Source organism: Gambusia affinis, linkage group LG02 (assembly GCF_019740435.1).
Source record: "Gambusia affinis linkage group LG02, SWU_Gaff_1.0, whole genome shotgun sequence".
In the NCBI taxonomy this organism is placed as follows: Eukaryota; Metazoa; Chordata; class Actinopteri; order Cyprinodontiformes; family Poeciliidae; genus Gambusia; species Gambusia affinis.
The window spans coordinates 1,647,865-1,674,622 of record NC_057869.1 but is presented as its reverse complement, the minus strand read 5'-3'; the positions used below and the strand labels follow the sequence as shown (position 1 = coordinate 1,674,622).

The 26,758-nt window shown below is 44.3% G+C and overlaps 1 protein-coding gene across 9 annotated transcripts in view; it reads right to left on the bottom strand.

Annotated features, from left to right (window-relative positions):
* LOC122824346 (serine/threonine-protein kinase BRSK2-like) overlaps positions 1-25,239 on the bottom strand; it is an 89,548-nt gene extending 64,309 nt beyond the window's left edge. For 3 of the 9 annotated variants that reach the window (XM_044104885.1, XM_044104906.1, XM_044104895.1), the window contains exon 1: positions 24,768-25,236. In XM_044104885.1, coding sequence (XP_043960820.1) covers positions 24,768-24,861 — 94 coding nt within the window. In that variant the 5' untranslated portion in view covers positions 24,862-25,236. Of the gene's footprint in view, positions 1-24,767 lie in introns of all 9 variants that reach the window. The other 6 variants (XM_044104832.1, XM_044104843.1, XM_044104853.1 and 3 more) reach the window with 3 other exon arrangements.
* Positions 25,240-26,758: the final 1,519 nt, after the last annotated feature.

Sequence of the window (26,758 nt, the reverse complement as noted above, 5' to 3'; positions counted from 1 at the left end):
AGTTACCCCTGCCCCCCTGCCCCCCAGATCAAACTGCACCCAGCTGCCCCCTCTCCTCCCCCCGCTCTGGGTAATCCCTGAAAAGCCGAGCAGAACAGTCGGGAAGATGATTCTGGGATTGATCCATCCGAGAAGTCTGCTGGGAATATTCTCATATCACAGCAAAGGAATTTCCTTTTCCAACCTGAATGGATGTTGATCAGTCTGCCAGGCGACACCAGAACCAGAACCAGAACCAGAACCAGAACCAGAACATGAGAAACCGGGTTCTACCTGCAGCTAATCAGGTTCTCATTCCAACAGACGTCCAAATTTCATCAGTTTAACTTCAACCGTTTTTAACACTCAGCAGTTTAACCAACAACCTTCAAAATAAAGCCGCGGATCGGCCTAGTCAAAGTTCCAGCTTTAACTGATGGGTCACAATAACCCTCTGTAAATGTATCAGTCAGGATCAGGAGATGAAATGGTAAACCGATTTACGGTTTGTATGTTTCAGATTTACTGCAATCAAGAAACAAAAATGAAAAATGTTTTTCTTTTACTTTGAAAGAATCTTTTTATCCTCTAAAGGTTAAATAAGTGGAAAACTCAGAACTGACTGGAGATTTGGTTGGACTTGTTTCAGTGAATAAAATAGTAGAACCAGGCAGAGCAGAAGCCTGGATAGATTCAGAAATACAACATTAAAATAATTTGGAAACTGGTCAATCTTCAGATTTAACAAAGGGCCAATGGCCCCATTTAACTCCTGTTTAGAATCGCCCATGGATGGATGCAGCCAAATTAAATCAATCAAAAACTTTAAAAAGTTCAACTCTGGCCATAATTCATGAAGTCAGAGGAGTTTTTCTTGCTCCGATGTTTGTTTCAGATGTTTTTATGGAACTCTGGATAAACTCCAGACATCAGGCCGGATGTTTTCCTCTGATGACTGCAGCGCCCGTCATTCGGGCCAGACCAATATTAACGAGTGTGTTGGGCTGACGTGAAGTGACAGATCGGAGCCTCGGACTGCAGGAGACGCGCTGCTGACGTCAGAACAGAATCCCGAAGCGGAACGGCAGATTTAATAAAAATAAAAATAAAAACCAGGAGCAGAACGAGGCGAACAGCAGCGCCGTGTTCCCTTTAGCAGAGGTGGAGGGGTGAGGCCCCCCGCTGTGAGAGCTAACAGCCTGCAGCCACGCTTCATGCTAACACACACCGCTAGCTAAAAACACAGCAGCTGTTCCACCGGTCGGACCACCTCCCTCCCTGCAGCCAGCTGAGAATCTGTTATGAACAGATTCAGTTATTACATCTGGAAACTACAGATCAGGCTGACCTCTGACCTGAACATTGAGAGCCACATAAAAATGGTTCCAAAGTCGGCCTTCTATCACCGGAAGAACATTTTCAGATTAGAGGACTAATGACCCAATGAGATCAGTGTGTTGATCTTTAGAGGCATTGATTCCTGCAGCAGCGTCTTCTGATCCAGAACGCTGCTGCTGGAGTTCTGACTAAAACCAGGAAGATAGAGACACCACCCGGTTCTGCACCACCCGGTTCTGCACCACCCGGTTCTGCACCACCCGGTTCTGCACCACCCGGTTCTGCACCACCCGGTTCTACAGTCCTGGACTGAGAGACTTTAAACTACAGCTGGTAGTTTATAAATCACTGAACAGATTAAAGACCTGCAGCTGGATCAACCTTCCAGAGCTCTCATGTTCTGGTTCTGCTCTGCATCCAGAACCAGAACCAGAACCAAACACGGAGAAGCAGCATTCAGCTTCTATTTACCACAGATCTGGAACAAACTTCCAGAAAACTGCAGAACAGCTGAAACACTGAGCTCCTTTAGATCCAGACTAAAACCCTCTTCTTGTTCAGTTTCTGTTCACCAAACATTTAGAATTTTCTCACTCTGACGCTGCGTTTAAGGGTCAAAGGTCAACAGGAGGCTCTAATTTCATAACTGTAAACATCACTGATGTTTGAATTAGTTTTGTGAAATTAGTATCAATCAAAAATGATCTGTTCAAACTGTTTATTTAAAATGTCAGGAGTGAAACTCGTGTTTCTATTTTAATAAAAGAATATTTTTTATTTTTTCACACCTGTGAGGATTTTTCTGGAGAAATCTCAGCTGGAAACGGATTTCTGGATGAAAACTCTCTAATCCGTTTATTTCATAATCATCTAAATGACTTTAAATCCCAGACTGGTTTCCAGCAGCAGCCTCATAATGATCATTTATTCGTCTCATTCTGAACTCGGCTGTAATCTCATTTTATTCAGGATCTCAGGTGGATGTCGTCTTTATTGCTGCCTGAAGCGGGAACCCGCCCAGACCGGGTCCGGTCGCGTTTCCTCCGTGTTGTTTAGGGATTAAAGATGAAACCATCAGAGAACAAGAAATAAAGCGGCTTTCTGCACATCAGCAGCTGGAGATCTGGGAGTGGGGAGCCTGCAGGACGCAGCATTCAGGACGCAGCATTCAGGACGCAGCATTCAGGACGCAGCATTCAGAATGCAGCATTCAGGACGCAGCATGCAGGACGCAGCATTCAGGACGCAGCATTCAGCATTCAGGACGCAGCATTCAGGACGCAGCATTCAGGACGCAGCATTCAGGACGCAGCATTCAGGACGCAGCATTCAGGACGCAGCATTCAGCATTCAGGACGCAGCATTCAGGACGCAGCATTCAGAATGCAGCATGCAGGACGCAGCATTCAGGACGCAGCATTCAGAATGCACGACGCTGCGGCTGCAGCTCAGGGGAAGACGCTCGGACTGAGAATAAGACATTACTTATTCATCAGAGATGCGTGACTGTGGGACGGCTGCTGGACCCGCGGGGCGTCTGTGAGGATGATGGAGGCTGGAGGATTTTAATAACACTGCAATTTGATCTGATACAAGACAAAGGAAGAAAAACGGTGAAACTTCACGAAACGACGGCGGTTAGAGGGGAAAAATGAGGCTTCCACGGATAATGGAGGTTGAAAGAGTGAAAAACCTCCAGCAGCCTGAAGGCAAAACGTTTAATTAGCGACCAGAATCCGGCTTTAAACCTGTGATTAACGGCTTCCTGAAGGTAGAGAGCAAACCGGTGGAAACTGCCTCACAGTTCCATCAGTCAGAAAACAGCATCATCAGTTTAAATGGACTGGGAATGAGCTGGTTACTGGTACCCATCTACACCCCTACTGCATGATTACAATGCAAATTGATGATCAAATCACTGGATCTAATATATCTATAATGTTAAGAAATACTTGGACTAGACTAAACATTAGCTGACTGTGACATTCTCCTGATTTTATGCCTCTAATTAACTCAGTAACGATCATTTACTGCTGCAGAAAATGATCTTAGTTCAACACTAAAGGGAAATTAAATCTCATAACTCATATGACAACATTTCCAGCTGCTAACAGGCAGCTGAAACGATATTCCACAGCAACACTTCCTGGATCACATCTGCTAAAAAACCTCGTTTGGTTTTGCTGCTCCTCTTTAAATCCAGTCCAGAAAATGAAAAGGTACAGAAAATCTAAAACCTGTTCAGCAGCAGACTGAAACAACCAGCTAATAACTTTATATACTTTTATTATTCTGCAGAGGAAAAGGGTGAAAAAGTGAAGATCTTCAGCACAATGAGAACTTTAAAATCAACCATTAATTTTAGTTTATGTTTAAAACTTAGATTTTAAACATAAATATTGCTACAAAACGTTTCACTCAGACCAGCTAAAAGCCTGTTGGCACCAAGTCCCTCCTCTTCACACCCACTCAGTCAATTTCAATCAATATTCATCCAGTAAAGGCGCCAAGAGAGGCAAGATATTTACTACTGTACAGCCTCAGTAGAACCATGCGTTAAGAATATCTGAGCTGGAAGATTTTCTGAGACAATGATCCAAAAGCATCGATAAATCATTTTGTTGTAAATGATTTATTGAATCTACGAACAGCATGAATCCTTGTTGTTTAAACTCAGAACTCGCCTCTTCCTGTCCTCTGATTGGCTGGAAAAGCCTCAGTTATGATCTGTATTCATGTGAAGTGTGTTCAGAACCGGCGCCGGGCCGCCACCAGGCGCTCTGGTTTCTGCATGGAGAGCTTCCAGCTGAGAGGAAATGAAGAAAGTCTGCGGGGGGCGGCGGGTCCGCCGGCAGCCTGCAGGCGGATAAACGCCCATTAGGTTGTTCCAACACGCCGCCGCGCCGCGCCGCGCCCACTCAGCGTTTTCCTGCAGCAGCAGCAGGTCTGACCTTCACACACCGACCCGGTCCGTTCAGCAGCGCACAGGTCCAGGACCCAGCAGGTGTTTGAGACGGAACCAACATGGACGGAAAAATGTAGAAATAGAATAAATAGATGATGATTTATTGGCACTTGAGGGCAGGAAATGATTATTCCTCTTTACTAAATAATTTAAATCGCTTTTTCTTGATTAATTGATGTGGTTTTATGGAAAACATTTTGTTCCACCAACAGATGTAAACTGTGACGTCTGGTATTGATGGCCATCATATTTCATTCAACATCTATAAACTGATGAATAAATGAATCGTTGCATCTGTTTCTTCCCATTAAGTTTAATGAATCCATGAAATATTCCAATAAAAACCCGGAAAACATTCACAAAATTTTTAAATGTTTCCTAATCAATCAGTGTAAAAACCAAAATGGATCTGATTATCGACCTGAAGAGGAAACATTTGTAAGAAAGCAGGAAGTGATGTTTTAAGAACATTTTGGTGTTTTTGGTCTTTAAACACACCACAGTTCTTCATCCTCCTCCTCTTCCTCTTCCTCCTCCTGCAGCTGATCGATGCGTTAATGACACTGTTATCAGTCAGCCCTGGTTGACGGATTAACGCCACTTTGCTCCTAATGGCTGCTCCTAAATCACCGCCGTGAGGCAGAACTGAACCACAGGGGGCGCTGTGCGTCCTGAACGCCAGAACAAAACGTCCAACATGGAAACACGTCTAAACAAACGCCTGGTCTGATCCTGAGGAAGACCAGCTCCATGAAACTTTGACTAAAGTTGGTGAATAAATAAACATATTGAGCAGCAGAAGAAAGAAACTGATTTAAAGTTTATTAAAGTTCGGCCTGGAAGAGAGGAGAGATTCCCAAACAGAGAAATATTAAGAAAATAAAACTAATCATCCAGTAATTCTGGGTCCCACCTGAATTTCACACCTGCAAACTCCCACAAAACTAACATGATCAGCTAATCAATGCATTTGATCAGGAGATTCCAGCTGCTGATCCCCCACTTATAATGAAGCAGTGAACGTCCATGAATATTTACATACTGTAGGAAATGAACCAGTTTGTCCTGATACACAGAAGGGATTCCATCATGTGTTCATGAAGCTGTGAAGGAACCAACAGTCGTTTCTTCGTCTGTTTGGTGTCGGTGATGACTGGACCCAAACTGGGCTTACAGCAGCTGGAGGCCCAGAAATCTGAGACAGCTGCAGACGCTCTGCACCCACAGAGCGATTATCAACCTGCAACTGTAAACAACGACACATATTTGTGTCTGCGGCGCGTCGGTCTGCGGCGCTGCCAGATCCAGATCCGCTTACTGGGACAGAGAGTGAGAGGCAGACTGCAGTAATCCTGAATGAGACGGAGAAATCCTATTAGACGGACCTGTGTGTGTCTGCAGCTGCTTTCTGTTAGAACACACACACACACACACACACACACACACACACACACACACACACACACACACACTGGGGGAAAACCTCCTGATTCCCAACTCATGTTTCTTTATAGCTGCAGACGCATCAACAACCAGATCCAGAGGGAAACAGATGAATGTCAGAGGAAATACGAGTCTGATCCAGGAGGGAAGCTTCAGACTGAAGCCGCCATCGCCTTCGTCTGATTGGACGAAACAGTCGGAGTTCCTGCTGGGACGGCGGGAGACTTGGACTAGGACAATACTGAACGATAAACTATCCCAGAGAGATAAGCAATAATATTGTTGTATTGAGATTATTTTCAAATAATATAATGATAATGGAACATTCACATTCTCAAAGATCAATAATTATATTGAAAATTTAACTATGGAACCGGAAAACATTTTAAATAACCAAAATAAATAAAACAAATAAAATGAATTATGGAGTCTCCGTAAACAAAACTGTTCTTCAACTAAAAAAAACGAGTTGAGAGCAAAACACCAGATTTAAACTTTATCATCCAGTTTAGGAGAGAAAGAGAAAAACAATAAATCATTCAAATGGAAATGATTGATTGTTTTAATCTATGTGGTTAATTGATTAACTGCTTATTGGGACAGTCTGAACATGTCAGCAGTCCATAACAGAACACCCACACACACACACACACAAACACACGCACACACACACACACACACACACACACACACCCACACACACACACACACACACACACACACACACACACAAAAAACAACCTAAGGGCAGTTAGGGTAATTAATTAACCCAACCGTTAAACTCCATGCAGAACGACCCCAGGCTGGGATTCGAACCCAGGACCTCGTCTCTGTGGGGCGACAAAGCAAACTGCAACCTGTTCTAAAATATCAGCAGAAAGAACTGCAAGAAACGAGAAAGCCGACCGAAACCAGAGGGACGAGCGGCCATCTTGGTCTCTGGTCCAAGATGGCCGCTCCCAGGCATCAGGTTAGCTCACTCCAGCGGTTCTGGGTGGGACTGCACCGACTGCAGTTTTCTGGCCGATCACTGATTAACAATCTTTGAAAAGCGTGACCTGCTGATTCCGACTTTAACTGATGCCAATTTTTATTGTCTCAAAAGTCAAGACAGTGTTTGGGTAACAGTCGGGTTAATGTTGCTAACTGCGAACTGGTGGGCCGACCAGTCAAACAGACCCATCGCCATCTTACAAAATTCAGAAAATTGGTACCAATAAATCAGTTCACACCTAATTCTGTGTTCAGATTGACTCCCCAGTGTCAGGCTGCAAGTTGGTCACCTCATCTAGTTACCGTAGTTACTGTAGTCGCCTCCAGTGGTTAGACACCTCCATTAGTTAGTCGCCTCAATTAGTTAGTCGCCTCCATTAGTTAGTCGACTCAATTAGTTAGTCGCCTCCAGTAGTTAGTCGCCTCCCGAGGTTCTGTGAGTTTCCTTTCCGTGTTCCGTTTCTGTTTCGTCGTCTTCAGGCTCCTCCATCAGCCTGACAGCCGCAGATGAAGTCGCCGTTCCTCGGATCCCGTCTCCCCGTCACATCCATCGCCCTCCGGTCCCGATTCCGCTCTGACAAATCTACGGGTCTGGAGAAATCTCCTCCATTTGTAACTGGTTGTCTCTCTTCATCAGCAGACCGTCCTCTTCATCACATCGCTCTCCGGCGTTCCCGCCCCAGGAAGCTGACAGGTTCGGCCCGGTTCTTCAGTCTCAGCCTGAAGTCCACATTTATTTTAATGATGCAACGTTCATCTTTTAAATTCCCCCATAAATATTCGGCTTCTGCTTTTAAAATGAGCAGAGAGACAAAACAGCTCAGACTGGAAGAAGTCTGTGTTTCAGTTAAAACCTTCTGGTAAATATTTTTACCAACATTTATTCACTGTTATCAGGTTGAGTTTTATTATGTGAATAAAACTTTGGTGAAGGTTGCAGTAAGAGACGGCTTCACTTCCTGTTTAAAGTTAGTCAGACATTTCTGGACAGGTTTACCCCAAAACTAAAATCTCACTCTTTAAAGGAGAGTTTAGGATTTTTATAACCATTTTCAAACAAAATAAAGTGAACAAATTCAACATGTAAATCAGAGCCAGATTAAGAACAGGATGAAACAAGGATCTGAGACAAGAACACTGAGAGCGCCTGCACTCAGAAATGAGCCAAAATCAGTTGAACTAAAACCACCGACTGATGAAGCAAAGTAGGAAAAGAAAGAAAATGATTTATTTGTTAGAAATTCAGATTTTTATCTTTCAGATACTGGCATTAGGAAACAAACTCTGGTCATTCAAACTTTTCTCTTTGCTTAATTTAGACAGAAAATGATCAAATACTCCAGAGGGGCCCACAGTGGGTCCCTGAGGGCCGAATCCTGCATGTTTCAGTCTCTCCCTGGTTTAATGGATCCAATCATTGGAGGCCTCAGAAGAACATGGACCTGCTGAGGAGCCTGTTACTTCCACCAACAGCCGTGCAGGAAGCCGGGCCCCCAGGAGCCTCTTCAGGCCTTACAGGAACACCAGAGTCCAGATCAGTTTGTCTCCAATTATTGAAGAACTGATGTTTTCTTTCTGATCTGGTCCGTATTTAAATGGTTTCTGTTTATTTCACACCTGCTGTCATCATCAGTCACATTGCAGTGACTCAACCTGCAGAACTGATGTTTACAGAAAACTGTTTAATAGAGGAATGTTATCAACACTGATGGAACAGAAACTAATTACATCACCACATTTCACAGTAATCTGTTACGGTGAAATCAGCTACAAACACAGAGCTGCTGCAAACCGCAGATTTATCCACAAGTTTGAATCCCAACAGTGAATGAAAAGCAGCGTCTCTGCAGGCTGCAGTGAAACGAAGGCAGCAGCAGCACAGAGACGGCGGTCTGATGACAGATGGAGAACAAACACACCACTGAACATTCCTTAAATAATCGCTGCCATCTGGTCACCAGGCATCATTACTTTTACTCAATCACAGTTAACAAAACCAACAGCCATCAGTTAGCACATGCAGCCGTCCTTCATCACTGAGGAGGACGAGGAGTTCAGGGAACCTCCCGTCTGTCAGGAGGTTCAGCAGCCAGTCGCTGTCAGGAAGCTTCACTATGAAACAGACAGGTCCACAAAATCAATATATCAACAATATTTAACAACAGATTTAACAGACGCACCAATATTTCATTAAATGATGACAGAGATACCAACAATAATCAACTTCACTTTTGTTAAAACTGAAGAATTTATGGATTTAAACCAACATTGTAGGAAATGTATTCCAGGTGTTGGTGTGAACCAAAAACACTTTATGCCTAATGTTGCAACTTGGATTCTCAAAACTTCACCATCTGCTGAAAGTGAATTTGGGTCACAGAGGAGTTTCTGTCGACCTCAGCAGTTTTATATTCTCTGCATATTTTCAGCTTTAATCGTTTCAGTGTTAAACTGAACAAAAAGAAGATTAATGTAGATGTGGATCCTAAATGTTTTGATTTTAACCAGTGGGAAAATCTCAACTCAGATCAGGAAACTGTGGTTTTAGTTGGACACTTGGCAGAAAACAATTCTCCGGGTTGGATGTGGCGACCTTCGCACCGATACAGGAGCTGCAGCCGCATGGCGGTCCAGTGTGTGCTGGGTTCCCTCCAGCGTTCCCAGTGTTCCCTCCAGTGTTCCCTCCGGCGTTCCCAGTGTTCCCTCCAGCGTTCCCAGTGTTCCCTCCAGCGTTCCCAGTGTTCCCTCCAGCGTTCCCTGACAGGACGGGACGAGGCGCCGCTCGCTGCCTTTGTCCCATCCTGCCGTCTGATTGGCTGTGCGGTTGGGAGTGATGACATCATCGCTGGGTGATGTTTGAGTTGGAGCGCCGCCGGGACTCAGCGGCTCGTCCAGAACTCCGTTTTCCATCTTTTATTTTAACATCCCAGCTTCCGTTGTCGACGTTTCCCATTTGTTCTGCTTGTTCTCTTCATTTTTCACAGAAAGCTCTGTGTTTCTTCCCCTCCTCCATCCCTTCTTTCTGCTCTTCCCCTCCCCCACAGGCTTTTATTCATCCCCCCACCTCCCCCTCTCTCCCTCCCCCAGCCCGGCGCTCCGCCCACCCGCCTCCTTCCTCCCAGATCCGCTGGCGGCGCTGCCTTTGTCTGCGTCCCGTGTGTCTGTGGCTGTGATGAGCCGGGCTGGCAGCAGGCCCGGTTTACGGTGGATTTTCAGCCGGGTTTCCTCCTCAGAGGGCCCGGGGGCGCCGGCCGACCCGCTGCTGCAGACCTCAGCGCTCAGCCCCAACACCACCAGCACGGCTACTGGTGAGAAAACAAGCAGCACTGGGAAATGTCCAGTTTATCCAGACAGGTTCACTACCTGCCGGGCAGATGTTAACGGTTCTGATCCAAATTAAAACCGTCAGATTTTAATCCCCAGGCTTTAATGTTCTATAAATGAAAAACAATTAAATGTTTAACTGGTATTTAACTGGTATTTAACTGGTATTTAACTGGTATTTAACTGGTCCATTCTGACTGGTGGATTCTGCAGACATCAGCAACTTTTACAACAGAGATTTTCTGCTCTGAGCAAAACTAGTTTAACGCCACAAAATATACAAACATATGAGTTTATTTTCTTCACTTTTGTTTTTAGGTCTTAATACCCAGAAAATCATCAAACTAACAGAAAAGGAAAAAATCACCAAGCAGCTCTGGAGCTGCAGGCTGGTTTCAATACAGAAATACTTTCTTATTGCATTTTGTTCTCTGAATCCTCACCAACATTTCTGTTTCCACTTCAGGAGAATGAAAACTAGGAGCTGTGGTTGTTTAAGGTGGTTTAAAACAGCAGCAGCTCTGAGTCGATGAAGGTTCAGAGCCTGAACGTTTCAGATCTGCTGCCAGCAGACGGAGGATTCAGGAACCTTCCAGAAAGGAAAACCTCAGGACATCTCCAGCAAATTCAACGAAGGAAGAGAATGAGAGGCATGTTCTGGGGAAAGCCGAGTTCAGTCTGTGTGTTTCTACAACTGGGTCATCGGGTCATTGCTGCAACATGTGCAAAGGGCTCAGCAGGGAATATTTTCAGGATACATGGTGTCACTTATATGCTGCTCTGCTGCAGGATTTCATGATGTGAACTGAGCCAAACTATGCTAAAACAGATTATGTTATCATAGCATGTTGTTAAGCTACAACATTAGTTTACAATTTCAGGTTATACCAAAAGCTTTTGGTAGATTTTGGTTTAATATGAACGTGTTTATTTGTTCTGGAAGCCATAAAAACATTTGGACGCGGCTCAGTTAGCATGCTAACATGAATCTGATTGGACAGTCAGTGAGGATTACAGCTAAAGCTTACCTCCATGTTAACGACAACTTTAAGCTCATCCTGATATATAAATGATCAAAATACCAGAGGAAACATTCCAACAGTTATGCTAGTAAATATTTTTCCATTCATTATTAAGAGGAGAATAAACCATTTTCATTTTGGAGCGATGCCCGTCTCACTTCCTGTCAGAAAGATGATGATTATAATCCTGAATCAGAGTCAAACTGGATCTAAACGTTCAGATTTAAAGACTCTACATGATTATTGTTTTGTGACTGGATCTTTCTGAACATTTTAAATAATATACCAGGTTTCTGATGCTTCCTACACACACGGTTTGTGTTTAATTATGAAACAAACGTCCATGTTGGACCTGAAGCTCCTTCCTGCGTTGAGCAGCAGGATGTCAGGTAAAGAGACGATGCAGCAGCTCAGATCTCACGTTTTAAACCCGCCGCCATCATGAGGGGCAGCTGGACTCGGTTCATCTGTCCACCTCTGTCCCGCCCCACTGCTCAGGTTTCGTCCCTGAGGACCGAGGACGGGATGAGGGACAGAAACATGAAGATGCAGTTTGGGGTTCAAATAGATTCATTTTTAATTGGTAAATCAAACTGTTGGCATGGAAACCACAAAAATGGCTCTTTCTCCTTTCACTCTCTTTAATCACCAAAACACATCGTTAATATGAAATATGAATCTTTTTCCTCCAAACTTCTTTAATGTCATCAAGTGAAACCAGTAAAACCAGTGGCTAACTGGTGCTGAACAGAGCAAGGCTTTGTGGTTCTTCCTCACTGCTGCAGCATCTCACCGTGACATCACCTCGCCTGTGTTCATGTGAAAGCTCATCCACGCTAACACACACACACACACTCAGCGTGGTGTAACGCCATCTGTCAGGGGGGATAATGAGGGTCACGACCTCCTGTCACCCCGCCTCCTTCTCATTACTGTGCTGACATTTTAACAAGAGCAGCGACCGGAACGTTCTGCGCCACAACGAAAACACCAGGAGCGCCGAGCGGAGCACAGAGGAAACAAGACGACAAGTTTGATCAGGATAATTTTCATTCTGATGGCTTTCAACACTGAAACCTCGTCATCGTCTCTGAAACCTCGTCGTCACAACGAAACCTCGTCGTCACAACGAAACCTCGTCGTCACAACGAAACCTCGTCATCTCACCGCAACCTCGTCGTCTCACCGCAACCTCGTCGTCTCACCGCAACCTCGTCGTCTCACCGCAACCTCGTCGTCTCACCGCAACCTCGTCGTCTCACCGCAACCTCGTCATCTCGCCGCAACCTCGTCGTCTCACCGCAACCTCGTCATCTTGCCGCAACCTAGTCGTCTCACCGCAACCTCGTCGTCTCACCGCAACCTCGTCGTCTCACCGCAACCTCGTCATCTCGCCGCAACCTCGTCGTCTCACCGCAACCTCGTCGTCTCACCGCAACCTTGTCGTCTCACCGCAACCTCGTCATCTCGCCGCAACCTCGTCATCTCGCCGCAACCTCGTCGTCTCACCGCAACCTCGTAGTCTCACCGCAACCTCGTCGTCACAACGCAACCTCGTCGCCTCACCGCAACCTCGTCGTCAATACGAAACCTCGTCGTCTCACAGAAACCTCGTCTTCAGTCCTGGACGGTCAGATTAGCAGCAGCTTTAAGGTGAATCACAGAGATGTTGCTGCTGGATGTCAACCAGCAACCAACCAGGTGAACTCACCTACAACCTAAACAGAAGCTTCAGGTTTTCATTTCCAAGTAAAATAATAATTCCACATCTCCAGCCAGGTTTTTATCCTCTGAGTTTTAAACACTTTAAGTCAAATTTTCCTTCACTTCACAGATTTTTTTAAGTGTCCTGTAATAAAACAGATTTATATTAACATTAGCTGAGTTGAAAAGTAACTCTAAATAACTTCTGATGAACTGATCATGTCTGACAGTTTAAAGAAGCTTGGATTGTGTTTGTCCAACATATTACGGTTCCAAACCAGATCAGTGACATCCTGACAACCTGCAGCTCACAGTAACATCCCACCGCTGTGCAGACGACACGCGGCTCTCCGGATAAAATCAGATATTCCAGTTCGCTGCACAACTTGGACTGGATGGGAACAAACGTCTTGAATATAAATGAGAGAAAAACATAAATTCCTGATGTTTGAGTCCACATCACTTACAAAACTAAAACATCTCGACTTTTTATTGGATCCAGATTTTAAATTTGAAACAAAACCCTAAATACATCCAAGTGTATGATTTATTTAGTCTGTAGCGTCTCTTCTGCAGCAGAATCCTGACACATCAGTTAATTTTACCAAAGTTACACGAGTCAAACTTTAGATTTTAGGAGGAAGTTTCCACCAGCCTTCAGTTTGAGTGTTTTAAATCTTGAGTAATTGTGTATTTGATTTTGGTTTTAATCGTCCTAAATAATCAAAGTGACTTTGTCAAGAGCAGAAACTCTCCTAAAGGTCGTATGGATCTGACCTTTAGGTTTCCGCTCAGTTTTCTCAGGTATAAATAATATTCAGACTCTTTGCATCGACTCCCAGAGATCAGCAGCATCTTCCAGGAGGAGCTTCAGATTTAAAGCCCTTCAGCTACCTGAAACGCACAGGTGTGTGTGTGTGTGTGTGTGTGTGTGTGTGTGTGTGTGTGTGTGTGTGTGTGTTTTTACTGCAGTGAGGCTGCAGCCAGTCTTTGCTGTATTGCAGCTTTACTGCTCCAGAGACCGAGCACACCTTGGGTTTTCTGCAGCACAACACACACACACCCACACACACACACACACACACACACACATATCCTGTGGTGAAATGTGTGTTTGCTCTCTCCAGATCTCAGCTCGTTTGTAACCCTGACACGCTCCCAGGCTGACAGCAGATAGCTGCCAGTGACACCAGTAAAACCAGTTTAATGGAGTTTCTCACCCTCCCACCTTAACCTGATTATGCCACATGATTGGACGCTTCGCTGCGGCCGCAGGCGGCATCGTCTGGTGCTGATGGGACATCTGGGTGGAGCGGAGGCAGAACATCTGTCAGAGCATCTGGACCAGAGGAGAGCGCAACGCTGGTGTCGCTAACAGGAAGGTCAAAGTTCACATCACCTCAAACACCCAGAGATCCTCGGTACGGTTCAGATACTTAAAGCTGCAGAATGAAACTATAGAAATGATTTTATTACATATTTGGATGATATGAAACAGATCCTCTGTCTGCTTTCTGCTAACTAGAAACAACCAATCAGAGCCAGAAGGCGGGACTTAGCGCTGTCAGTCATGTGGCGCTGCTCATCCTGCCCTTTGTCTAGCACAGACTGTCATGAATGCTAGGGCTAGTTAGCATAGCCGTTAAGGGTTTTCCTGTAATGATGAGTTTCTCTGCCATTCACACATTCAGCAGCGACTACATGAGGATGATTGACAGGGCTAAGCCCCGCCTCCTGGCTCTGATTGGTTGAGGATTAGAGCGGTGACATTTTAATAGAAATGTTAAATCATTCTCTTTAGAAAGTTTGACGCTGCAGCTGTGATCTATCTCCGAACACAGCCGGTTCTCCACGCACTGATGAGCAGGAAAACGTCGACTTCATTCTGGGTTCTGACCCGGACCGGACTTCCCATCCGTGACGGAGTCCGGTTCCCAACATGCAGCAGTCAGGCCTTTTAGGGGACGAAGGCAGGAGAATTTATCTATCTCATATGGGAATCCTCAAAGTTCATTTAGGTCCGAAATGAAGCGAGGCCGGAGCGTGGGCGAGAGTCCGGATCAGAGAGCCTGAATGGATCATTTCCCCCGGCTTCACGCCGACGGCTGACTCAGGGGAAAAGTCCAGATTGCTTTTGGAAGAGGATGAAAGTGACTTTTTAGAGAGAGGGAGTGTGAAAGGAGGAGGATTTATACTCAATTTCATTAAGTTTTTGGCCGCAGGAAGAAGCCTGCAGCTTGGTGACGGGCTGATCTGGCGCCAGAACCCGTCCCTGTCTGATTACCGCCTATTGACCGAACCTTCAAACCGGTGACTGATAAAAAACAGCAGAACATCAAGTCCAGCGATCTGAGGTGACACTAAAAGGGCGGGACCGTTTACAGCAGAGCAGAGGTCTGTGGAGCTCAGAGAGATTTAAACGGCTCAGTCAAATCCTCAACTACCTGAAAGCTAGAGGTTAAAATAACTCAGCGACGAGTCAGTGGACGGATGCTGACCAGGACATCCAACAGGAAGACACAAATGTGTTTAAATCATCTGAGCAGACATTAATTATTGCACTTCTATACAAGGAAGTTTTATCTTTCTGTCTTTGTGTCAGATTTAAGAGCTTCCAGAAGAATCCAGATTGGGATTAAAATCTGCCAGAGTGAAAAGCAGCAGCAGCTCATCCAGGCAGTGATAGTTTTAGTGAGGCTGTGGGTCTCAGTCCTGTTTGGTTAAAAATGTTTTTATCCATTTTATCTGGCAGTGTGTGGACGTGTCACAGCTGCTCCACTTTCCTCTCAGCGTTTCCAGGTGCTGCAAACATCCAGCCGCGTTTCTGACGCCGATTGATGGCGCTTTGTGGCGCCGCCGCCCAGCAGGACCTGCAGACCCGTTTCCCTCCAGCTGAGAGAAACCCATCGACGCTGCGTTAACCAGCAGGAAACACGGACACACACACGCACACACACACACACACACACACACACGCACACACACACACACTCTCTCTCCTGAAGATTTACAGCCGACATCACAACCATCAGCTGCAGCTAACACTGCGAACAGCTCAGAGGCTGGAGGAGTTCATTAAACTCCACAATATAAACAGAACTGACTGAAGACAAATTCAGGACACGACTCTGTACATCCAGCAGAGCTACTGGAGCTCAGAGAGACGGAGGAATCCCTGGAGACGCAGCGATCACCGTCAGTCTGAGAGAGGGACGAAGAGGGACAACCTGCCTGCAGGACGGGAGGAGAGACAAACGTCTGGACTTTGATCTGGACTCTGGTCCTGAAGCGCCTCGTTAGTCTGACACAAACATCATCCAATCACACCACAGACATCGCTTGTCCCTCCCGTTTCAGACTTTCTGTTTCATCTGATCTGAAAGCTGCTGCTCTTCTTCACTAACTGAGTGAGAACTTGGAGAGTTTCTCCTCCAAACCGCCTGCATGGCGACGGGAAAACAAACATCAACTTCCAACAGAGTCGGAGCAGATCGGAGCCAGACGCTCCTCCTTTCACCAACTTCAACAACTTCCCTCTGCAGCCTCGGCTTTCCGCCTGCCTCCTCCTCTCCATGAGACCGACTGGAGGGTGTCTGGGGGGTCGCAGGGGGGCACGGAGCCCTGGGGGTGTATGGGGGGGGTTATGGGGGGGTCAGGTCGCTGGATGAAGCTGTGGATAACCTGAAGACGAAGCAACATGAGGAGATGAGAACCGTGTCGCCTCCATAACGGTTCATGGAAGCAGCAGGCATTCAGACAGACTGAGGAAGACTCTGAGGATGATGATGATGATGGTGGGGGGGGGGCGATGGGGGGGGGGTGAGGAAGAGGCAGCAGAGAGACGGAGCGATGGGGGATTTCTTTCTCACTCGTTGTTTAATGGCTCGAGCTAAAGACCCACCTCCCCCTTCTGGGACTATGGATGATGAAGAGAGAGGATACCTCCAACCGGCCGGTTACCGTGGTAACCCAGACCCTCTGCATGGAGTGGGGGGTAAAGAGACAAACCAAAGGGATGAAGTGGATAAAAAAGAGAGGATGAGGAGAATGAGGCTGTTTGACACCAGACATCATTTTAAATACCTCTCTTACCCCTCTGCTCCCTCTCTTACCCCCCTGCTCCCTCTCTTACCCCTCTGCTCCCTCTCTTACCCCTCTGCTCCGTCTCTTACCCCTCTGCTCCCTCTCTTACCCCCCTGCTCCCTCTCTTACCCCCCTGCTCCCTCTCTTACCCCCCTGCTCCCTCTCTTACCCCTCTGCTCCCTCTCTTACCCCTCTGCTCCCTCTCTTACCCCTCTGCTCCGTCTCTTACCCCTCTGCTCCCTCTCTTACCCCCCTGCTCCCTCTCTTACCCCTCTGCTCCCTCTCTTACCCCTCTGCTCCGTCTCTTACCCCTCTGCTCCCTCTCTTACCCCTCTGCTCCCTCTCTTACCCCTCTGCTCCGTCTCTTACCCCTCTGCTCCCTCTCTTACCCCCCTGCTCCCTCTCTTACCCCTCTGCTCCCTCTCTTACCCCTCTGCTCCGTCTCTTACCCCTCTGCTCCCTCTCTTACCCCTCTGCTCCCTCTCTTACCCCTCTGCTCCCTTACTTTACAAAAACTTTAAAGTCCTGCGAACCAAGAACCAGAGATGGGCACAAATACACTAATGAACTGATAACAGAACTAATTTTTTTTTCTTTAGTACTTTTTAAATTTTCAGATAAATTCCTAATAACTGATTTATTGATCTGTTTTGGATAATTTAGTTAGTTCTTCAGGTAGTTAGATGTTTATATTCATGCTCTTATTATTCTAAGGCTAAAATCCCAGACAGAAAAGGAAAGTTCACACCTGCAGTAATTTATCCACAGAATCAGGAAACATCTACAAACATGAATCTATAAAACTGAGGCTGGTTACAGGGAGGGACACAGAATATATTAAATATATCATCATAATGCCCCAAAGGACGGTTTATGTCTGCTGGTTGGAATATTCTTAGTGCCATAAAAACACATTCTGCAGGACGATGAGATGTCCAGGCTGTTGGATGGAGCCCCAGATTAAAGTCCAAGACGCTCAGAGAGACTTTAAATATTTCACTCAACTTGAAAACAAAAGGAAAAACTTCAGAGGAGCATTTAATGTAAAAACTAGAATAACATCTTCAGAGCAGAAACTTTTTACACACATTACTTAAAGACTTCAGTCAAAACAGGGAAGTGAAAATGTAGATAAATGCAAACACAGAGATGAAGATGTAAAACCTCTGACCTGGGCCGGTTTGGATCAGTACCGGCTGCCTGTGGTCAAACAGCCGGCAGATAAAACCAACTGAAGACAGAAAATGAAGGAAACTTTCATAAAGACAACAAGCTTCTCAAACCTGCAGGAAATATAACAGGAAGAGGAGAAAAACGATCCATGATCAGGTTTATCTGTCATTAATAGAAACTTCATTCTGTTTCTGAGCATCATAACTGAACACATGGAGCAGAAACCCGATCCAATCAATCACAGACTCACTTCTTTCTCTCTGGATACAGGATAAATCAGAAATATTAGACAGAACTGCTCAGTTTTAGTCCAGTTCCTTCACCGCTGGGTTGCTTTAAAAACCTCATAAAACTCGTTTTGTGACTTTAATCTCCTCAGTCAGTCAGTTTTCATCCATGAAGACGGAAATAAAGAAACTCAATCAGTTTTCTAAGAGTTACATCGGCGCTGAATCCGTCTGACCGTAAATCAGATCAAATATCACAGATGAAACCAGCAAACCTCACCACAGCCTCATCCCAGTGGCTGCAGACTAAACTCAACTTTAAACTGTTAAATCAACTGAAAACTAACAACAGAAACAGAAATAAGTGAAATTATTTCTTAGACTCTGACGTCCACCAGGTCGCCTGAGCTGTTTGTTTTCAAGCATCAGAAAAAAGTTTGTTATAACTCTTAAAATAATTAATTTAACACCTAATCAGACAACCTCATGTGCCCCTCATGTTGCATAGCAACAGTGGCTCACAAAGCAAAATGTTGAAGTTTCACAATAAAAGCTTGAAAACCTGAAATGAGTCAACATGCAGGATTGTTTTAACCTTTCAGATGAAATCCTTCAGTCTGAATCCGATAAAACTGGAACTTATCCAGAACACACAGGTCACAGCAGAACCAACCAAGAAGAACAGAAAGACACAAACTGGACTTCCTGAACCGAACAGAACCGCAGGCTGAGCTCCTCCGTGCTACGCCACACTAACGCAGTAATTCAGGCAAGGACTTTAACTAGCCACACATTTCTGTATTAAAAATCATGTTTTTGTTCTTGTAAAATCTTGTAATCCAGTAAAATTGGACTGAAGTTTGTTTCATTTGGGCTCATGATGGATTCAGACCCAGAAACACTTCAGGTGTTTTCCAGCTTTTATCGTCTGAATGCAAATGAAGCGCCGCAAATTTAATGTGAGCTGTTTTACATTTAATGCAGCATAATGAAGCAAAGCCTGCAAGTCTAATAAAACATGGTGACGACCCAGAAGAACACACACACACACACACACGCCCACGCACACACATACACACACACGCACACACACACACACACAGACATGAATGCATGGCGCTGAGCCTGCTGGGAGCCTCTCCACCTGCAACCTGCTGATAATGAAGCTGTATTTCAGCCACCTGAAGGCAGGCAGCCATCTGCTGCCCCTTCCTCAGCATCATCATCATCACTCTGCTACAGGGGCCGAGGGACCGCAGCGTTTAGGACCGTCCCGTCAATAACATGACACTTTCATTAGAGCGCACGCTGGGGCACACAGCCGACGACAGGTTATGACAAATAAAACTAAACGCTGTCGTCTCGCCGGCATCGTTATCCTCAGACTGACGGGAGGCGAAGGAACCGCCTGCATGCAGCAGCAGCAGATGAGAACCTTCAGGGGAAAAAGCAAAGCTGAAATTTCCAAAACTTCTCCAAATCTCTCAGATCATCAGGAAACGTCTCTTCCATGTTTGGACTCGTTCATCTCCACTTTCTAACAAACTACTGAAGGTTTTGGTCAAACTGACCAAAACTGTAACTGTAACTTCATCCACCAGCATGATGCTGCCACCACTGGATTTCACTGTCAGTAATAATGGAGGTTCTTTTAGAAAAGTCTAAAAGTTACAGTTTGGTTTTAAAAGCTATAAATAACTTTTTCCCTCCATTATCTTTGAAATCTTTGTACATTAAAATCCTTTATCTTTTTTTGATACTTCCTGTTTCTTTTGGATTTCTGTCAGTAATTATCAGAAATGTATTTTCTCAGTAAAGTTACAAACTGACCCATCATCTATCATTCAGTTGTTCATTTAAAAACTCCTGAACTCACAGGATGAATCATTGCTGTTGGTTGCAAAACCAACTTAACATCTGCAGCGAATCCCCAACAAGCTGACTGTGCTCACTTACTGACCAAAACGTTGAAATCTTAAAATCTAAAACTGAAGCAATCAACCAAAACACAGAAAACAGTGAATCTTGTTCACTTGTTTCTCACCTTGATGCTTATAGTGACGGTTCTCCACGGTTCCTCCAACCAGTTACAATACAGAATGAAATCCAATGTATTTAAATTTGTATCCATCTGGTGGATGTGCGCCCCCTTCGAGATGCCACCCTGGGCAAAAACCTCCATATCAAAAACCTCCACTATATGTTGATTACGTTTAGATACAAGGGTGAAGCAGTTAAACATTTATATATATTCACATGTATGCATCTCCTGTTCATATTGTAGAAGAAAAACAATGAATTGGATAAAAACACGTCAACAGCGACTCAGAGCCGATCAGGGAGGCTGGGGAGAAACAACAAAAAGAGGAAAACATTGGCAGCCGGCAGTCTGACAGTGAAGACAGAAAGAAGATCGGAGCCTCTCATTGGAGGAGAGCTGAAACCATGACAACCATCCAAACTGTTAGCCAACATTTAGAGAACGAGCGCTGCATGAAGCCTGCTAAAGCACCGCTTTTAAAAGACTTCCTTACCACAACGCTCCTCTCCACAGACACAATCACAGACAGAAACTAATTGTTCAGAGTCGGCGCTGCCTCTCACTCCGCAGGACCATGCAGCCATTGTTCCTCACTCACAGAGGGAATTTTTAAAAACTGTGGCAGTTAAATTAGATTCATCTGAGCTCATTTACAGATGGGGATTATTTAATTCTTTAATTGAAAATATGCTAAAAGTAAAACCTGAAGAGGAAAAGCAGCTCCTCCTGTACAGCAAAAAGATTCACATTTCCAACATGGCCGACTCTCCAAACCACAAAGTGGACGTCTTTGGCAAAATATTAACACAAAGAACGAATCACTAACGTAAAGCACAAGTCAGAGATCAGTCAGGGAATTGGAAAGCAAAAATACTTGTTTAAGAAATCATTCAATTCAAAGCTAACGACCCCCAGCAATTTAATATACATTAAATATAGATAAGTGAATAAATCAGATGAACTGAGGAAATAGATACTGTATGATGAGCAAGTCACCTCTAATCTTAGCATGCTCATCATAATATTAGCTTACTAATGCTAGCATTCAAAGCTAATTTGTATTATTTTATGACCTGTACAAAGAAACTGTTATCCAAGTTTACAGAGGTTGTACAAAATATGCTAACTGTGCTACTGCTAATGTTCATTAGCAGATCTGAATCAGCTGTGATGAAGCAGAGATGCACTGAAAACCTGCAGAACTCGGGCCGGGCCCTGCAGAACCAAACTTCTGTTCAGTTCGTCAAGCTTACAGCGGATCCTGCAAGAACAGCATGGACTAATATCTATAATTAACAGGAGATATGCAAGCAGAATATAAAGTGTTTTGTCATGTAGAAGTGCTACAGAATAACTGGTTTGTTGTTTTATAAAACAAAACAGATTCAGAGAATCAGAGACGATTTTATTCAAGCAAAAGGTTTTTCAGAAAAAGTCCCCAAAGTATTTAATTTTTTATGAAAATATAATTCATAAGTACTTTCAACAAAAAAAGACTTCATTTTTAAGGCTCTGACCTTGTAAGACCCCAACAATTGCAACATTTCTTTCCTTTCATATCCAAAAAATGCAGAGAATCTCAAACATCTGAATGAAGCAGCAGCTAACAGAGCGGACCAGTGTTTCCCCCAAACGAGACGCAGCGAGAGCAGAGAGAGCAGAGAGCTCAGCCTAACTCATGTAGGAGGTTTGATGATATCTGGAGTTCCCAGTCTGACAGCTCAGCACCAGATTCTTTGGGTTTGCATGAAAACCATCAGCGAGCGAACCGTCCCCCCTCAGTCTGCAGCATGGACACATTTCTGCATCAATGCACCTTCTATGGATCCATAATCACACCATCATCCAGCAGGAGGACAGAAACTGCAGCATTAAAGTGAGTGAACAGGATGATGCTGCGAGGCGTTTGGTCTGCAGCGGTGCTGCGTCTCAAACAGGAGAAACTGATTCATTTAGTCCTGCAGAGCTTCAGCTGCAGAAACTGATTTCTCTTCATTATTCCTCCAACATGCAGCTGATGCAACACTGAGCTGACGTCAGTTTCTGCTGAGGCATGAGCTTCTGAAGCCTGTGGAGTCATCTGAAGACGTGCGGATCAAAGAGATTTCTATTATCTGAATAATTCACAAATAATATTTTTACAGAGGAAAATTTGCACTTGTGTTTTATCTTCTAATTTTTGTAACTTTTCAGGTCCAGAAATGATTATTTAATGATCTGCAGTTCTTTTATCTCACAACCATAAACTACAGAGACAGACTGAACCCGTTTCTGGAGAACCAGAACAGGTTCTGGATGCTGTGGGGAACATCTGGAACTGAACTCCAGATGTTCAGCATCACTGCTGTCTCTCCACACAGAGCAGGAGGATGAAGAAACAGCTTGGAGAGGAACTGATCAGAAACTTCAGTCAGTCTAAACAGAGGAGGTTTAAAAATAAATGAACCTTTAGTCGCGTTCCGTTTCTCTGCAGAAGAACAAAGAAGAAACAGAGAAACTGTGATTAATATGGCGGCAACGCGTTCTGCAAAGATCCAACTCTGAGTCTGCAGACGAGCTAATTGGCTGGCTATGAATTATTCACCCGCAGAGGAAGAGAGCTGAGAATCACTTTTACCTGCTGGACCTGATTATTCTTGGCTGTGTGTGATCACAGATGGTGGAGCATCCAACACAGAACCTGGACTCACCCAACCGAGCCGTAACAGAACCTCTGAGCTGCTGTTTGACTACCAGAGAGAATCCAGAATATAAAGATTTGTCTTCTACAATCTGGAGTTCAGAACCAGATTTAGTTTACATCCAGCAGGGATTAAAGAAGAGACCAGAGGATTAAAACAACAGAAAACTGAGTGAGAGCCGACTGGACTAATGTTCTAGCATCTTCTGCACAAAGTGAAACGTTTAACTGATTACAGAATGCTGATTGGTTGATTGGATAAGCAGACCAGTTTGTCATTTTAAGTTGAGTCAGAATACTTTGTCATTTGGTAATTTAAAAATCTCACCAAAGACGACATGTGAGGTTCCTCAGGGCTTCGTTCTTGAGCCACTTTAATTCATTGCCTGTTACAACTTTGGCCTCATCCACATAAAAAGTCTAGATCCTCAATTCTGATTTTTTTGTTGAAATCCAACATTTTTACATGATTATCCGTACTACTAATTAAATGTGAGGGCAATCAGGGTTCTGTGTGAACAGTTTACTGCCCCACAGTGAAGCATCGTCTTTGGACAGATTTTAAAGTTCTTGAGGAACTGAAAGTATCGAGACAGAACAAGACCAAAACTAAAAGGAAACTTATCATCTGGCTTCTTCTGCTGCAGTTATGATGCATGTCTCACATAGACGAGGGAAAAGTTAGAAAGATGTGACCTGACAGCTCTGACTGGAGATGTTTGGAAAAGAATCAGATTCATATCTGATTTAATATGGAAGTAGTGCAAACTGTTTTTTTTTTTAATAGTAGATAGTTGGAATTGAGCCGTTCAGACTGTTGGACCAAGTCGGACGTGGGTCGCATTCGCCAGCTTTGTGAGATGGTTTTATAAATGTGTGATTGACTTTATTAAATCAGGGATTCTTCTGGCATCAGGTTGCATAATGATGAATGAATCTGTGCTGGTATGACCTTTGACCCTCTGTTTATGATTTACATTTCTACGTCAATGAGTCAGATTCTCCCCAATATCAATGAGTTATATGGGTTTAATTCTAATAATTCAACAATAAAAAGAGTGTTGCATTGTTGGAATCGCTGAAAAGTCAAAAAGATCCTCCAGCATGATTTAATCAGGTCTCCACAGATTCTTGTGAATCTTTTTAAATGGTGTGAATATGAATAAAAATCTGAAAACTGACCAATAAGCTCCAGCTTCTCTCTGCATCCTCTAAGTTTGATGTCATTCAGCGGTAAAAGGACCTGATTCAGCTCATTTCTACTGGAGGATACGCAGAGAATCCAGATTCTGCCACTTCAGAAAAGGATTCCTGTGTCTGAGCTGATCCCAAACCTGACAGTCCTCTCCGAGTTCTGACTGTTCCCCAAACAGAACCGACCTGGATCTGAACCTGAAGATAACTCGCTGTTCCAGTGCAGGCACAGAGCTGAAGTGTGCTGCATTGGAGCCAAAGCTGCAGCATCACCCTGAGCTGCAGCATCACTGCTCTGCCTCTTCTGCAGAGGCCCCAGTGACAGATGGATGAAACTAAAAGACACGCAAACCTCACAAGGGCCCATTATCACCCGCTCTGTCTGCCTGACAACAAGGATTAAAGGCGCACCATCATCACCATCATCACCATCACCACCATCAGCAGCATCATGAGCAGAGCAGATCCTCTCTCTGCAGTCTGCATCCGCATTTAGGAAGCATCTCCCGCATCCATCAGCACATTCAGGACACGCAGCACCAAACTGGGGCCAGTTATCAGGACGCGTGATGTGTGCGGAGCAGGTGCGGTTTTCACTAACCTGTCTGTCCTTTTCCCAGCGTCTTCTCCAGCCGGTACGGTCCCACATAGTTGGCGTAATGCCCGCTGTTGGCGTCCTTCCCCGAAGATGACATGTTTTAAAATCTGCGTGGGTGTGAAATGACTCGCGCGGACCGGATTCTGTTACGGGACGCGTCTCCGCAGCGGCGGCTCCGCGGCTCCCTCCGTCAATCTGCCGGTGGGTCGCTGAGATCTTCGGCGTCGCTGTCCCGCGCGTGAGCGTGCGTGTAAGCGCGGCTGTGTGCGCGTGCCCGCGGTACACCGGGGGTTCGGTCCTCGGTGCGGCTCAGGCTGCGGTCCTGGATCCGGGTGTCATGATGTTCGGCCGGAGGAGCGGTGCGCTGCGGCCCCGTTGGGTGTGAGCTGATGATGGGACAGCACCTTCTGCTGCCGCCGGTCCAGCTGCCTCCAACTGCTCCAACTCACTAATTACAGACACTTCCGGGAATCCTTTCAAAATAAAACGCCTCGACCAGCTCCTCTGTTTTTTAATGGTGATGAAATAAATGTGTAAACTCTGAAGCTGAAATATTCCTTTTATTTTGTAATATTCAGTATATTTAATATTTATTGTATTATATTAATATAATGTTTAACATGTGGTCTAATATAAAAGTATGTTATATGTTATGATGATAATTTTAAAAATCTTGTTTTGTTATTACATCGATATTCTAATTGCTGTTTTCCTTGGAGTAAACTTCAGTAGTCAATTAATTGACATGACGTTGGTGCGCCCCCATGCGGAAGTGGAGTAAACACAAACAAACAAGTGTTATAATAGCAGAGGGAATAGAACTCAATACATATTTAAAATTATTTTTGCCTTACCAGCCAACACTGAGTCAAAGACGAGCTAGAAAATTCTCTGAGTCCGACATCAGGGGAAACAACGAGAGAAATCAGCATTAAAGCAAAAATGTTTCTCAGCCAGAGGAAGGTGAGGGGCAGAGTCTCTTTGGATGTGAGTCTGAAAGCTGTGTTTTCATCTACAAAACAGGGCAGTAACCATTTAAATAATAGCGTGAAAATGTTTAAAAATAAACATTAGCATAAAAAGGTACTTAAATGTAAATACCGCAGTTACTGCAGCACTTGTTTTCAATGCTACCGTTGGAATTTACACATAAAATCAAGCATAACTACCTTCTCTTATCAATAAGTGTTGTTATGACAAAAACAGGATGTTTACTACCAGTTACATTTGAGTAGATGAACGATGAACATTTGAGTAGTATGTGCCGTTGCCGTTGCAGCTTTTCTTGCACTATTCCGTTTGGGTTTTCAAAATGTAATAAATTGTATTCTGCTCTCTAAATGCTCTGGGTAACGGCTGTCAGGATAACATGTTCCCCACTGACACATTGGACCATTACTTCCTGTTATTTTCCTCAAAATCTCTTTGACCGCAGCGATGAAGAACCCTGCCAATGATGACGAAGGTTCACTTCCTCCAGATAAGGGGCGTGTACTTCAGGACAAATTGTGATCGCTGATTGGTTAATTGCTATCAAACCCACTTAATTGATTGACAGGTGGCGTCATGTGTGACATGTGAGAGCTAAGAAACTAATAACTTGTTGAATATTTAATATTTATTTAAGACTTAAGGCTGTTTAGTTGAGAAAAATCAGCTAGATATAATTTGATATGATCAAGTTGATTTTAAAAATGTAAAGAAGCCATATACTGTAACAAGAATATTGCCAAATTTCTGCCTTCTAATGCAAACTTACAAGGTTAACAACGCAATAAAATTTTTATTAAGAAAATAAATACTGTCACAAAATGTTATTTAAAACAAATTGCTAAAGGCTAACAATCTAAGCCTTTATTTTTTAATTAATTTCAAAGCAAAACATTCCCATACTATAACAAAAGGAAACTCATTACCTTAATAGATTTTTTTTAATCTACAATTATTTTTATCTAAAACTTTCAGATCATTTTCTGGTTCTGCTCATTTAAAGT